Source organism: Chrysochloris asiatica, unplaced genomic scaffold (assembly GCF_000296735.1).
Source record: "Chrysochloris asiatica unplaced genomic scaffold, ChrAsi1.0 scaffold00124, whole genome shotgun sequence".
Classification (NCBI taxonomy): Eukaryota; Metazoa; Chordata; class Mammalia; order Afrosoricida; family Chrysochloridae; genus Chrysochloris; species Chrysochloris asiatica.
The window spans coordinates 2,266,696-2,278,495 of NW_006408642.1; the positions used below are offsets into that span (position 1 = coordinate 2,266,696).

General features: G+C 38.9%; 1 protein-coding gene across 1 annotated transcript in view; it reads right to left on the reverse strand.

The window, feature by feature from the left end:
- The window catches only part of ULK4 (unc-51 like kinase 4), an 892,765-nt gene that overhangs the window by 844,156 nt on the left and 36,809 nt on the right, over nucleotides 1–11,800 (reverse strand). Inside the window, exons 5-9 of the mRNA XM_006868826.1 lie at nucleotides 9,527–9,628; nucleotides 7,623–7,706; nucleotides 5,744–5,819; nucleotides 3,401–3,496; nucleotides 123–241 (exon numbers count right to left, since the gene is read on the reverse strand). Coding sequence (XP_006868888.1) covers nucleotides 123–241; nucleotides 3,401–3,496; nucleotides 5,744–5,819; nucleotides 7,623–7,706; nucleotides 9,527–9,628 — 477 coding nt within the window. The remainder of the gene's footprint in view (nucleotides 1–122; nucleotides 242–3,400; nucleotides 3,497–5,743; nucleotides 5,820–7,622; nucleotides 7,707–9,526; nucleotides 9,629–11,800) is intronic.

Genomic DNA, 11,800 nt, shown 5'->3' on the forward strand with positions numbered 1-11,800 from the left:
AAAAAAAAAAAAAAAAAAGAGCAGGGCAAGATGCAGAAAGAGTTAAAGGGAATGACAAGGCTGAAATGAGAAACTCAGAAACAGTGTTCAAACAACATGAATAAGCTCAAATGAAAGCTTACCTAGTCTAAAAGAGCGATTTAGTGGCTGAAAATTCTTCTGGCCTTTTTCTTGTCCATTCTGAGGGTTCTTTAAAAGCTCCTTTGGATCTAGTGGCTCAGGACACTCCATCACATTTCTGCTGTTCAATAGGAGAAAGCCAACACAAACTTACTTTGGTGCTCACTACAGTTTTCTGCACAAAACAAGACCTTTGGAAGAATGGTGAAATTACACATGATATTTGGAGAAGTCGTAATCAGAAAATGAACACATTCATAAGAGTAGGTAAAATGAGTAATTTGTTGTTTGTTTGTAGTTGTTAAGTGCCATCGCATTGGTTCTGACTCACTGCGACCCTGTGTATGACCTGGGCCAGTAAACATCATGATAAACGGAAAATTTCCAAGAATTTCATTTTACTTAGATCCACGATCAACATTCATGGAAGCAACATTCAAGAAATCAAAAAGATATATTGCATTGGGAAAATCTGCTACAAAAGACCTCTTTAAAGTGATAAAGACCAAAGATGTTACTAAGGAGTGCCTGACCCAAGCCAGAGAGTGTTTTCATATGCACATGAAAGTTGGACAACAAATAAGGAAGACTGGAGAAGAATTAATGTGTTTGAATTGTGGTGTTGGCGAAGAATATTTTTAAGTACCAAGGACTGCCAAAAGAACAAATAAATCTGTATTGGATGAAGTACAGTAAGAATTCTTCTTAGAAATGTCAATGGCTAGACTTCACCTGATGTAGGTTTACAATGTTATCAGGACAGACCAAACCCTGGAGAGGACATGCTTGGTAAAGCAGTTGCTGCTGTTATGTGCCACCAAGTTGGTTCCAACTCATAGTGACCCTGTATAGGATTTTTGAGGAGTGGTTGGTAAGTTTGAACCGCTGACCTTGTGCTTCAAACGGACCTCGTGGTCCAATGCTTATCCTACAGTGCCACACCAAGACTGGTAGAGAGTCAGTGAAAAAGAGCATGACCCCCAAGGAAATGGACTGACACAGTGAAAGCAAAAATGGGCTCAAACATAAGAATTGTGATGACGGCATAGGACCAGGAAGGGTTTCATTCTGTTATAGAAAGGGTCACTGAAAGTCGCAGCAACAGCATATGCGTATGTACAAACTAAGATTAACAACTTGGAATTACATTAGTTTATTCCTTATAGAAGCGAAGATGATAAAAAGTTATTCCATATACTTTAACTTGTTATCAGAAAAATATCTTGCTTGGTACAGTGGAAGGTCATCCCAAAAGAGGAAGATTCTCAACAAGATGGACTGCCATATTGGCTGCATGAATGGGCTTAAACCTAGCGACAATTGTGAGGATGGTGCAAGTCAAGACAGTGTTTCATTCTGGTGTGCGTATAGGTGTGTGTATAGGAAATGACTCGATGGCACCGAGCAACAATAAGCTAAAAAGTTTTTAACAACCGAAATTACATCAGTTTATTCCTTCAAGTCACCTGCAAAGAACTCGAAGCTCATCCTGCAGAACAAAGAAGGCCAAAGGAGAAAATAAAGAACAGCATTAACCAGTATAATGTTTGACTTTTTTCAAAGTATTTTCATTTATATTATGTTTTTCCCAGTAACTCTGTGGGAAAAGTGGCAGGGTAGGAATTTTCCTTCATTTAAAAGATGAGAAATGAAGAGTCAGAGGTATTCTGTGACTCGCCAGCACTTTTGGAGCAGAGCCAGCAATAGCCCAGTTCACCTACCCATCTGGGTATTAGTTTATTTATACGGCACTACTCCAAACAACCCTGTACAGGGTCGCTATGGGTCGGGACCGACTCGACGGCACTTAACAACAACAACAACAACTCCAAACAACAAAAAGATGCAACTGCAACTTAGAGTTTTCTGATAACTCAGAAAACCCCAAAACCAAACTCTTGTCATCAAGTCAATTCCAACTCATAGCGACCCTGCTGTTGTTGGTGTTATGTGCCGTGGAGTTGGTTCCAACCCATAGCGACCAATACAGGGTTCCTGAGGCTGTAAATCTTTATGGGAGCAGAAAGCCTCATCTTTCTCCCACGGAACAGCAGGTAGTTTTAAACTGCTGACCTTAAGGTTCGCAGTCCGATTCATAACCACTACACTACCAGAGCTCCTTCATAGTGACCCTACATGACTGTAAATCTTTATGGGAATGGACAGTTTCATCTTTCTCCTACAGAGCAACTGGTGGGTTTGAACCGCCAACCTTGCGGTTAGCAGATCAATACTTAGCCCAAAGAACCACCAGGGTCCCTCATAGCCAGTAGAGTGAGTCCTAATCCAGTATGACTTATGTCCTTGTAGGAAGAGAAGAGAACCAGACACACACACATAGGAGAAGAAGCCATGTAATGGCACAGGCAGAGTCCGGAGGATGCATCTGCAACTCAGGAATGCCAGGAACTACCAGCCACCACCACAAAGTCAGAGAAAAACACGGAACACATCCTTCCCTACAGCCTTCAAAGAGCCTGGCCGCCTTGCTAACACCTCGATCTTAGACTTTCAACTCCTAGGATTGTGAGAGAAATATTTCTACTGGTTAACCCACCCAGTTTGTGGTACTTTGTTACAGAAGCTCTAGGAAACTAACACAACAGTCAAATCCTAATGGCTTCAAATCTCATAACTTCTTGTCTCACTCATGCCACATATCCACTGAAGGTTGGCAGGGAAGCTTTGTTAGTCACCCAAGTACCAGACTGACAGCAACTCCATTTCAACACTTCCATCCCAATGATCTTACCAGAGGGAGGAAATGTGGCAAATCACACATTGATGACTCTGTAAGTTTCCATCTAGAAATAACACAAATGATTTCTACTCACATTTCGTTAGTGAAAGAAAGTCACATGACCACACCTACTTTCAAAGGAGAAAAAGCAACCCGACCATGTGCCTAGAGTCCTGGTATGGTTCAAGCTCACCAGCCGCTTCTCAGAAACCCAATACAATGTTGCTATTGGCTGGAATCAACATCACCACCATGTGCCTGGAAGGCAGAAAGCCACGTGTATATGGTGGACAGGGCTAATGATGACCACACTAAATCATTAATTCAAGAAAAAACAACACTAAGCACACAAAAATGTCATGACTAAACTTTCATTAAACAAATGTTTGGTTTGCTCCTATTAAGAAAGCATAGAAATTCAGGTCATTGCTTTATTAGAATGGTAGTGGGTTGCTATGAGTCAAAATTGCCTTGACAGCACACACAAGGTATGTAAGTGTGTTAGAAGAATGCCCCCCACACAAAGTAAGTTTAAATTACCTAAGGTTGGAATCCTCCGTGTTTGTCGAATCCTGATCTTGTCTGGACAAAGCATCCTTCCAAAATGAATGCTGCAGTAGGCCAGCCCAAGTCAATCTTTACAAAAGATAAATGTTAAACTGTTTCAACATCATTTTACTGTGGAGAATTCCCAGGACATGCCCCAATGTGTGCAGTGTACTTAAATATTTTATAACTTATAAATATCACCACATAAAGAACATTTATAGTCTACAAACCAGTCTATGAAAGGAGTTCTGAAAATAATTTTAAATGTTAAAGTAAATATAACAGATACTGTTTGTTGTTATATATACACTCAAGTGTGGCAGTGGTAGTGAGGTTGGCCCAGGATCAGACATTGTTTCGTTCTGCTGTGCATGGGGTCGCTATGAGTCGGTTCTGACTCGATGGCACCTGACAACAACAACTGTTTGTTGTTGTTTAAGTGCCGTTGAGTCATATTCCCAATCTGCAATATTGTCATCTATTATTCAAAATGGAGAATATAACCCATAACCTATAACCCTGTCCATTTGACACATTTCAGTTCTGGACAACTTTACTTGGATAACTTCATTCAGAAATAAATAAGATCATCAGCATTAAGTACTACACACTGTCACACCTGTGGTTAAGGGTCAAAGTAATGTAACACATTTTGAATATTCAAAGACTTTATATGTTGTATCTAAAATCTGGATTTGCTTTTAAAACATATTTTGCTGCGAATTGACTATTAGGTATAAGCATCTAGGTATAAGCATTCAGATTGTTGTTGTTGTTGTTATGTGCCGTGGAGTCGGTTCTGACTCATAGCGACCCTGGATAGGAAATAATTAAGCTTGGGAAACCAGTGGGTCTTGACCTGGCCCTCACGTGAAGCTACTTCATATATTGTTGTTGTTGTTAAGTGCCATCGAGTCGGTTCCGACCCATAGCGACCCTGTACAGGGTTTCCAAGGGTGTAAATCTTTACGGGAGTAGAAAGCCTCATCTTTCTCCCGTGGAGCAGCTGGTAGTTTCAAACCACTGACCTTAAGGTTCGCAGCCCGATTCGTAACCACTACGCTACCAGAGCTCCTTCATATATACACATACATATATATTAATTAATAATTATTACACTGCACACAAGGAGTGCTGGTAACCTAGTGGTTATGAATCCGGCTGCTAATCTCACAGTCAGGCTGTAAATCTTTACGGGAGCAGAAAGCCTCATCTTTCTCCAGGAGAATAGCTGGTAGTTTCGAACTGCTGACCTTGCGGTTCGTAGTCCGATTAGTAATCACTATGCTACCGGACGTCCTTAAGCATTCAGATTGGGAAAGGATAAACCTGACTAAAATATAAATAATGAAAAACAAATTATATTTGGCAACATTTATGAAAAATTTCTGTATTAAAACTACTTTGGTCAAAAGTAAAACAAACAATAAAGAATTTACAACCGCATACAGTATCCTTGTTACATAAAGGATCCATACAATTCACTAAAATAGAAATAAAGATGGTCAACAAGGTTTTCTTTCAGAAATTTACCCCAAAAAGATAATGTGCGTAAGTTATCCATGTGAACAACAACAAAAATACACAAGGGGATGTTTACTGCAGTGCTGCATTTCAAATCATATAAGAAATGTTTATTGTTTCAGATTATTCCATATACATTTTCAGCCATTTAAGTTGACTAAGTAAATCTCCTACGTACTAATATGTATCATGAGTGAAAAAGTCACTTCATATGCACATAATAATCGGATTATCATAAGCAAGTCACATTAAAATATCACTCCATTAACAGTTACGACATTGTTGTTAACTATCTTGAAATAACATCCTCAGTTCAACAATCTAAAACTGTTTAGTCCAATTTCCACAATGGGATGAAATGCACTATTTTCATTTGTTGTTGTTACTAAGTGCCATGGAGTCAGTTCCGACTCACAGCAACCCTGTATAGGGCTTCCAAGGGGCAGCTGGTGAGTTTGAATGGCCAACTTTGATTTGGGAGTTACAAAAGTATCTGTCAACTTTAAAGCTTCTTCATGGTTAAAAACATCTGCAGTCAGAGGGAAAAAAAAAATTTCCTCTTTAATCTAAAGTAACTTTGTTCTTTTAAAAAAAGAAAAAAATGAATTAAGTGCTGGATGACAAGGCTGGTGGTTCAAACTCACCAGCTACTCTTTGGAAACCCTCTACAGGGTCACTATGAGTACGAACCAACTCAACGGCACTTAACAACAACAACAACATGTGTATTAAGAAGGGCACTATTGTAGAAGTACAAGAAAGAGAGAAGAGAGATTCTACTACTCATTCATACTAAAATACCATCCATACCTTTTCTGAGGATCTTTTTGAAGTAAACCATCGAGCAAATTAATAAAATCTGAAGAAGCTTTAGGAAGAGATGCATCTAAAAACAATTTCCAAACAAAACAAAAAAAAAAGTGTAAGTAGATGCATACATACATAACACAAGCAATTTAATACCCTATGTTAACATTTAAAGCAATCGTATTTTAAGCTCATAAATCATTTTTGAGAGAACACTGCACAAATAATAATTAAAGCCTCCATTAAATACCAGGAGGGAGAAGGCAAAAAAAAATTTTTTTTTCCTACATCACAAAAACTGTGAATCTCAAAAACTATGCCTTGACTAAATCTGTAAACATTCTCATTACTGAAACCCTGACGTGGGTCACTAGCCTGATAAACCTCTATCTCTGTCTTCAGTTATTAATTTCGTCTCCTTCTCTGAGGCTCCAAAGTAAGAGAGATGAAATCGTGCTATCCTGGCTTCTAAGGAGCCAGTCTCTGGAGAAGGACATCAAGCTTGGTAAAGTGGAGGGAGGGTCAGCACCGTGGCAGCAGCAATGGGCTTAAGAGCAGCAAAGATTGTGAGACTGGCACATGACAAGCTGGTGTTTCCTTTTGTTGTACATAAGACTGATATGAGTAGGTACCAACTCAACAGTATCTAACAATCTCTGAGGCATTCTCAACTTTGCCAACTTCGCTTTATAATACACTGTGATTAGAACACTGGCAGTCTTCGTCCCTATTTGGAAGATTTTTTAACAGGGAAATATAATAAACCACAACACTGTGGTTCTGTTGAATTGCCTTTATCTCCAAATGTTTTGCTTTTTAAATTATATACCATGACCGATCCACCAGTCTATGATTAAAAGTAGTGGTCATGAAGACAACGACCAAGCATTCTTGAGCCAAGTATTCAAGACACGTGGTGCTAACAGGCACTACGACCATATCCTGAGGGAGACCCAGGAAATAATTAAGCTTGGGAAACCAGTGGGTCTTGACCTGGCCCTCACATAACACTTTGGTTTCTAGATTTCCCTTTCTTTCATAACAAGCCATTAACTTACAGGAGAAAACAATGACCAAGATTGTGAGGTATTAAAACAACATACTCAAACGCCACCATGATAGGGAATAAGAATGATTGGTTCCTATAAAATCTAAGAAAAAGTTAGTGAAGAAAAAAGGAATACAGCTCATTTTTGCTTCAAGAAATATAGACAATTTTCAAAACAACAGTGTTTGGGCTGTTTTGTTTTTTTTTTAACCTAAGCAATTCTTCAAATATTGAAAACATCATTCAGAACATTAATTTTTATATAAACTTGGGTCTTAAGAATGACATTTTGTGGTCTACAGAAAAATGTTTCATTATGTTTGTGTCTCCTTTTCCTTTGCTTTCCTTAAAATCTGTTAATAAGTTTAGGTTTTAGTTACCACTATTTTTATTATTACAGTTAAAATACTTTAAAAATACAACCACAACTAACCATCACCAATTATCAATGTAAGGGCTGAGAAATGCCTTTTCAAGCACTACAAAGAAACAACCACGTGGCCAGAAGCACAAATCAATCATTCATACAAAAATAAGTAAAGATTTACATTTTAAAAATATTTTAAACCAGACTGCTTGTTGTGGAAAAGCACAAAATAATTTGGGATTTTTAAATGAAGAAACCAATTTTAGTAGTGATTTCTTTCCCACTTCAGTATCTTTAAATTAAAAATTCATGGTAAAAGACAATGTTAATTTTCTAAAAACATCAATTTGAGATTAGTTGTAAAATATAACTTTGGGGGTTTATGTATCAATGAAAAGACTAAATGAAGGTGTACCCTTAAGCAGCATAAAATATAAAGAAACTGCATTTATTATAAGAAATCTTACCTTTTGGAATGGGTGGCAAAGGATCTTGGTATAAAATCTGTTCAAGTAATTCTGAAAAACGTTCTGAGAAAAATGGAGGTTTTCCTAAAATCACATGGACATTCACAAAATCAATCAACAGTTTGCTATCACCAATAATTCTAAACTAATCTCAACTATATATATTTCAGGATCATATAATTTACAATATATATTTACACATGAGTATGTGAAGTCCTAAGGAGCTCTGGTAGCGTAGTGGTTACAAATCAGGCTGCTAATCTCAAGGTCAGCAGTTCAAAACTACCAGCTGTTCCACGGGAGAAAGAGGAAGCTTTCTGCTCCCGTAAACATTTACAGTCTCAGAAACCCTGTGCAGGGTCACTATGAGTCAGAACCGACTTCACGGCACATCACCACCACCACCACCACCATGTAGAGTCCTGGTGTGGCACCATGGTCTGCACAGTTGGTTTGAACCACAAGGTCAGTGGTTCAAACTCACCAGCCACTCCTTGGAAACCCTATACAGGGTTACCATGGGGTCAGAACCAACTCAACAGCACTTAACAGCAAAAACAACAACAACATGAGTATGTATATATACAAGAGGCCTTCCAAAAGTTAATGGGAAAATTCCATTATCTTTGAATTTCATATTTGAAGCAACTTCATATATACACATGAACTTTTTTAAAGCTACTTCATACATACACATACATATATATTAATTAGTAATTATTACACTGCACACAAGGAGCTCTGGTAACCTAGTGGTTATGAATCCAGCCGCTAATCTCACAGTCAGCAGTTCGAAACTACCAGCTGTTTCGCAGGAGAAAGATGAGGCTTTCTGCTCCCGTAAAGATTTACAGCCTCGGAAAACCTGTACTGGGTGGCTATGAGGCAGAACCGACTTCACGGCACATAACAACAACAACAACACTACACACAACCACCACCACCACTACCAAATGCCTATAAGCACCAGGCATCCTGTCTATTTTTCTATTTCTCTACTTCAAAATATATCATCCTAACAAACGTGCAAATTCATATTTGAGCCCCCGTACTATGACCAAAGAGTTACATGAGTCATTCAACATATGTGTGATTCATGATCAACAAGTATTTTTACCAGAATTCCAATTAATACAGGCATACCTCATTTTACAGTGCTTCACTTTACAGCACTTTGCAGAGAGTGCATTTTTTACAAATGGAAGAACTGTGGCAAGCCTGTGTGGACCAAGTCTATCCACAACATTGTACCAACAGCATGAGCTCACTGTGCCATGTATCTGTGTCACATTGTGGTCAGTCTCACAATACTGCAAACTGTTTCATATTGCTATTACACACTTACTAGACTGCAGTACAGTATAAGTCATCACTTTTATATATAGGGAAATCAAAAAACTCATACAATTCACTTTATTGTGATATTTGTTGTATTGCAGTAGTTTGAGACTGAACCCGCAATGTCTTGTAGGTATGCTTTTAATCATAACTGTTAACAGTCAGACACCTTTCAACGCTTCACATGATTATCAAGAAAAATATCTATTAACAAGCTCCTAGGAGCCTATATTAAGGAGCTCTGGTAGCACAGTGGTTACGGATCGGGCTGCTAATCTCATGATCAGCAGTTCAAAACTACCAGCTATTCCACGGGAGAAAGATGACGCTTTCTACAGCCTTGGAAACCCTGTACAGGGTCGCTGTGAGTCGGAACTGACTCCACAGCACATAACAACAAGGAGCCTATATTATGATTAGACAACAGGCAATTCAAACAGAACTCAATAAATATGAAAAATTTAGTACGACAAGCTATTTGACATCCTATTAGTAAAATCTGTATGAACTACAGGTTCAACATGTTTGTATTGTTTAGATGTTTAACTGAGCCGGGAAATAATCACCTGAAAACATTTCATAAAGCAGACAGCCCAAAGACCAGAGATCACTGGCGACGGAGAAGTCAGTGCCCCTCAAGATTTCTGGTGCTGTGTAGACAAGACATCCTAAAACCAAAGAACAACTTTGTCAGACATTTATATCGTTCCCAACACACATCTACTAAGAGAGACCTGGCCAAATGAAAACTCACAGGAGTGAAACATACACATCAACAAACACTTCATGCATATTTCTCATTTTTAAATATTTTCCAATTTTAAGGCTATCTTTTCAAAGGACATGTACTAATACAAACACATTTTGAAAATCTATATGAAGGAGAAGTGTAGCACATTTAGGTATATTCTAAATTAACAATTTCAAGAAAACCAAAAACCTAATGGGGCAGAATGCAGACGAGAATTTCAAATTTTCATGGACTCCTGATTTTCTGGAGCTAAAAGGAGTCTGGATGAATCCCTGGAACTACTGCCCTGAAATTATCTTTAAACCTTAAACCAAAGAAGTCTTCATAAAACCAAACAGTAATTTAACTTCACTAGTTTAAAAAAAAAAGAATGCTTTGAGCCTCGTGCTCTTTAAACAGCCATCCTTATGGGATCAAGGATTCCCTGTTGTAGCTCCATAGGATAAGCACTTGACAATAAGGTCCGATTGAACCACAAGGTCAGTAGGTTCAACTTCACCAACTGCTGCTTGGAAACCCTATACAAGGTCACTATGAGTCCGAACCAACTTAATGGCACAAAACAATAGTAACAACAACATATGAGATCAAAGGAACAGCGGCAATTTGAAAGATGAGCTAGAAAACCAAGGGAGCAGTCGATGTTAATGGAGAAGGAAAAGGAGGGTGAGAATGGTTGCATAACTTGAAGAATGTCATCGGTGTCATTGAAATGTATGTGTAGAAACAGTTGAGTTGGAGTATGTATTGCTGTGTATAGTCTCAACAACAACAAAACTGCTGACATCAGTGAGTGGACACCAGATAGATGGAGGCAGAGATGATGACATGGAAAGATAGAGTGGCTGGGGACTCTAGACCCAGAGAGGGAGAGGGATTGTGTGCTGATGGCTGGGGGGAGGTGTGGGGGGTGGGGAGCAGGCTTCCAGGGTATACGTTTTGGTCGGTTGATAATACATGGAGGGGATTGTAACCATGGCAGTGCAATGATAGATGATAGGATGAATGTAAAGCTAATGTTCTCCCATGTAAACTATCACATAATTCACAATAAACCAGTTTAAACAAACAAAAAACCCTGTTGACATGGATTTGATTCCAATTTACAGTGAAGCTCATAGGACAGAGAAGAACTGCCCCATAGGACCTCCAAGACTGCAATTCATTACTGAAAGCAGTCTGCCACCTCTTTCTCCCAAGTGGTGGCCAGTGAGTTTGAACTGCTGACCTTTCAGTAACAGTTGAGTACTTAGCCATTGTGCCACCAGGGCTAGTTGTCACAATATCAACAGAGAAGGAAAAATAATCTTCAATTATACTGTTTCAATTTGGACAGGTTAGGCTGTGAAGGAATAACAAATAACTCTTAAAACCTCACTCACTTAATAACAAAGATGCACTCATTAAATTACATGCCCGAGTAAGAGACTCTGCTCCCCACAATCCTTCGAGACTCAGACTGAGGGAGGCTTCCACAGTCACCAAGGCTGGGGAAAGAATGCAGCAAACGGCACACTGGTTCTTCAAATTCCCACTTCAAAGGGACTCACAACACTTCTACTCTTACTTTGTTAGCTTGGTCCAGAGGGAAGATGCAACCCTAACACGTATCCACAAGGATATTAGGATATATTTAGTGACCAGCACTAGTGTGTACCACATATGCTTTCTACCTAGGCTTACCATCACACTGAAATACCAAATTTGAGGGCTAGGAAGCTCCCTTGTTAACTGATGAAAGAGGAAGTCAACCTCAGAGGAGTATATATACAACTCCCGCAATTCACACAGCTGGGCAGATGCTGAGCACCCACCCAAACCCAGGGTCCCAAGTCTCCCAGAGGAATACTCTTTCCACTCTATCTAATGCCAGAATCTTACCTCCCGCTGAGAATGTTCTCTGTATCTAGGAAGGGAGAAATTACCAATCACTAAAAAAATTAAATCTATGGAAATAAACCTCCCAGCATATTTTTTCTCTCCAGAGAACACAGATCAGTAGTCTCATGGGTCCAAATGCATGGTTTTTAAGTACTCCTTTGTAACTTGTTGCTATGCGATCACATTTTATACAGACTGATAGTTATGG